Source organism: Oncorhynchus gorbuscha, linkage group LG24 (assembly GCF_021184085.1).
Source record: "Oncorhynchus gorbuscha isolate QuinsamMale2020 ecotype Even-year linkage group LG24, OgorEven_v1.0, whole genome shotgun sequence".
Taxonomy (NCBI): domain Eukaryota; kingdom Metazoa; phylum Chordata; class Actinopteri; order Salmoniformes; family Salmonidae; genus Oncorhynchus; species Oncorhynchus gorbuscha.
In genome coordinates this window covers 43,819,139-43,822,955 of record NC_060196.1, presented here as the reverse complement: position 1 = coordinate 43,822,955, position 3,817 = coordinate 43,819,139, and the positions used below count along the sequence as shown (strand labels likewise).

General features: G+C 45.7%; 1 protein-coding gene across 1 annotated transcript in view; it reads right to left on the bottom strand.

Annotated features, from left to right (window-relative positions):
- Positions 1-443: 443 nt before the first annotated feature.
- LOC124012567 (ankyrin repeat and IBR domain-containing protein 1-like) overlaps positions 444-3,817 on the bottom strand; it is a 28,132-nt gene continuing 24,758 nt past the window's right edge. The window contains exon 21 of the mRNA XM_046326342.1: positions 444-3,817. This exon is cut by the window's right edge and continues 217 nt beyond it. Coding sequence (XP_046182298.1) covers positions 2,056-3,817 — 1,762 coding nt within the window. The 3' untranslated portion in view covers positions 444-2,055.

Below are 3,817 nucleotides of genomic sequence, written 5' to 3'. Positions count from 1 at the left end.
GGGATGTAGCGCTCAATAGTGCATCCCACTTATAAAGCAGCTGCTTCGTCTTGATGTTCTTTATAAAAAGCTACCGCAACACTTTTCCATTTCAAACAAGCGCAATCTCTTTCTCCCGGATTCCTCGATTCATTCCTCAAACAACCACAGATAAAACAAGTTATACAAATTTTGGAACATCTAGTGTTTGATAGAAAATCACAGAAATGCGTGACAGGAAAGATTCAGTCGATGTATGTTGAAACCCTTTGACAGAAGTACTAGCATTCCATTGTTAATGAGCAATTGTGTGGTGCACCTTCCTTCATCGATAATGTTGTTTAATGAGGTTGTCCAACTCCCTTGTTGAAAGCCTTTTTACTGTATCATGACGCAAGAATTCTATAGTGACAAAATATGTAGTTAATATCATTGAAAGAAAAGTAAATTGAAAGAAATGTGTTTTATTTTTTTTAAATCTTTTTTTTTTATTGAGAGTAAACGTTTTACTAATACTTTCACTCCTTGGCCACACATCGAACGTCACTGTCTTTCATATGGACTGGGAATGTATCAAGTATCACCTATGAAAGTGCAAATAACAACAAGGTTTATGGTTGCCAGGGTACAGTAATATAAAAATCAGATGCCTGGGTTACAAACTATGACACAGCCACTGGCCTTGAAACTTTCAATTAAGTACCAAGAAAATACAAAACAAAGAAAACAAAAAGAAATCGAATAAAAACCTTAGTGTGAATAAAACTGGACTAAATAAACAATTATCTTAACTTAAAACAGTGGTGTTGTACAAAAAAATACACTCCAAATCCAGACTTCAGTGTTCCATTTCATGTTTTGTATGATCCGCGCACGTCACATCGCACCCTACTATAAACTAGTGCACTACTCCAGATGGTTGCACACTACACCCAACAGTTAAGTTAAACCATGGTTGCATTTCTAAATGTTATTCTATATCCAATGACTACTTTGTTTAAGCAGCTTATTACAATTAAATAAGATAAATATGATTTTAGAAATTATATTATAAACTCTTGTAGACTGCAGATTCATCTCTATAAAGTTGACTATATTATAATCATCCTACCAGTGCTAACCATCTCTATAACACCAACACAAGAAAAATAACAGCTTCCTGTCCTGTACCTAGTCAAAGACCTGGGAGAGTAGAAGTGCTGATCTAGGATCAATTGAGCCTTTTAGATCATAACGAATAAGATTAAATAGACAGGGAGGACCTGGTCCTAGATCAGCACCACTACTCTGAGACGCTTGATATATATGACCACAGACCACAGCTGCTTCCAAAAACACATCTTATATCAAGAGGAAAGGAAACCTTGTCAAAAACAAAACAACCCTATAGTAGTAATAATAGTCATACTATTCTTTGCACGTTGCTTGAGGTTCCATATGAAAAAAAGGGGATTCTCAATAAAAATGAGGCACACTGATCAACTCAGCCGTGGACTGTTTCTAAAGAGTAGCCATGCCACAGTCCCTCTCTCTCTCTCTGTCATGGAGCTTTGATCTGGATAAATAAAGGTTGAATAAACAGTAAAACAACTCGCCCTGGTCTTAGGCTGAGGAGACCACATAGTCTGTCCATCAGTAGTGGAATGGATATGGACGATAAAATCACTAAAGTCACTCATATTTGATTGTATTTAAACACATCTCATCTGCTCTGATCAACTCTGGTCACTGCATGACCTGACCAGATCTGGGTCACATGACCTGATCAGACCTGGGTCACATGACCTGACCAGAACTTGGTCAAATGTACTAATTAGCTTTCGGTGCCCAGCAAGTTAAATCAGATGGACACCCCATGTTTAATGTCAGACTTTTATCCTGTTCTTTCCTCTAAGTGCTTTTCATCCCCAAATCTTTCCTAAGCTCTTTCTCTGATAATGCTATTAATCACACTCTCTTCCTCTCTTTTCTCTCTCAGCTTTTCTCTCCCTCCTCTCTGTCACTGCTGCTTATCATTACCTCGCTCCCACTCTCCTTCTCTCTTCCTCCTGCTCTCTGTCATCTGTCTGTCTGTTGTCACACCAGGTGAACTTGCTCTTCCCACTCCGCGCGTGATTGGTCCTCCACTACCCAGGCGGTGGGGCTTGAGTCTGTCTTGGTAGGAGTGAGGTTGTCATCTCCACAGTGTGTGTGTGAGTGTATGTGTGTGTCCATTGCGTCCTGCGACAGGTCCGACACAAACCCTGTGACTACACACTCCACACACTCCTCACAACACTCCAGATCCAGAGTGATGGGTCTTCTAACCTCCAGGCTGTCTCCAGGGCCGGGAGAGCCAGCCTGTCCCCTACCCGCCTCTCCCTCCTGGGCCTGCCGTAGCTCGGCTAGGGCCTCCCCGCTGAAACTGGCCTGGGCGTCAGGAGGGGAATCACTCTTTGGGTCCCCACCATCTTGGGGTGAAACAGTGGGTGAGTCTGTCTCTGTGTCCGGAGGTGAGTATTTCTCCGTGGGTGAGCCAGTCTCTGAGCTAGCTGAGGGGATGAGGTCGATGTTCTGGGGGCTGTCCTGGGGGTGTGTGTGTTGGATCCAGGCCATGATGTTGTCCAGGAGCAGGGCTTCAGCTGAGGGGTCCAGGCGCTCCAGGCAGCCCGGGTCACTGGGGGTGAAGGGACCACCTGGAGGGATCACTGGGGAGAGGAGTTCTGGGTCTGGGGAGGGGAGCAGGCCGTGGGGGTCTGAGGAAGTGCGGCATGAGTCAGGATTCGAGGTGTTTTCTGGGTTAGGGGTGTAAGGGTCCAGGTTAGGGTTGTAAGGGTCTGGGTTAGGGTTGTAATGGTCTGGGTTAGTGGTGTAAGGGTCTGGGTTAGGGGTGTAATGGTCTGGGTTAGGGGTGTAAGGGTCTGGATTAGGGGTGTAATGGTCTGGGTTAGGGGTGTAAGGGTCTGGGTTAGGGGTGTAAGGGTCTGTGTTAGGGGTGTAAGGGTCTGGGTTAGGGGTGTAAGGGTCTGTGTTAGGGGTGTAATGGTCTGGGTTAGGGGTGTAAGGGTCTGTGTTAGAGGTGTAATGGTCTGGGTTAGGGGTGTAATGGTCTGGGTTAGGGATGTAAGGGTCTGGGTTAGAGGTGTAAGGGTCTGTGTTAGGGGTGTAGTGGCTGGAGTGGCAGCAATGGTGATGGTTCTGGTCAGGATGTGTGTCCTGGGTGCAAGAGATGGTTTGGTCTGGTTCAGGGTTATGGGGAAGGCTGAACATAGCATATTGGTCTGGGTCTGAGGGGTAAAGGCTTGTGTGTTTAGGGCTAGAAGATGCTGTAAGGTCTGTGTGAGAAGGAGATGTTTTAGTGTAGAGGCTGGGTTGGCAGTGAACAGAACTGTAGAAGGCATTGATAGTGGGATGGCCACGGTTTTGGTTTTGACCACAATTATGGTCGTGTTCTGGAGTGAAGGGAATGTTGATAGTGGTGTGGTCCTGGTTATGATCACAGCTGTGACCGTAGCCGTGTGTATAAGGTGTGCTGAGGTCAGGTTCCAGAACAGCATAGCTGTGGTCAGTTGTATAAGATGTGTAGCTAAGGTCCTGACTCTGACTGTACCTGGGGGAAGGGTTGTAGTGGTCGTAGGTGTGATCTAAGCTATATTGCGTAGGGATATTAGTGTTGTCTAGGGTATATGGAGTAGTTATTTGTCCCAGTCTCATCAGACTTTCTCCTAGCTCTAACAGCTCAGCATTTAGCGACTGGTTAGGGTCTGGTCTAGGGAGGTTAGAGGAGCCACTGGCCCCCAGAGAACCACCCACACTGGAGGGGTCCTGAGTCTCACTGAGGCTCCCCACCCCTGGACCC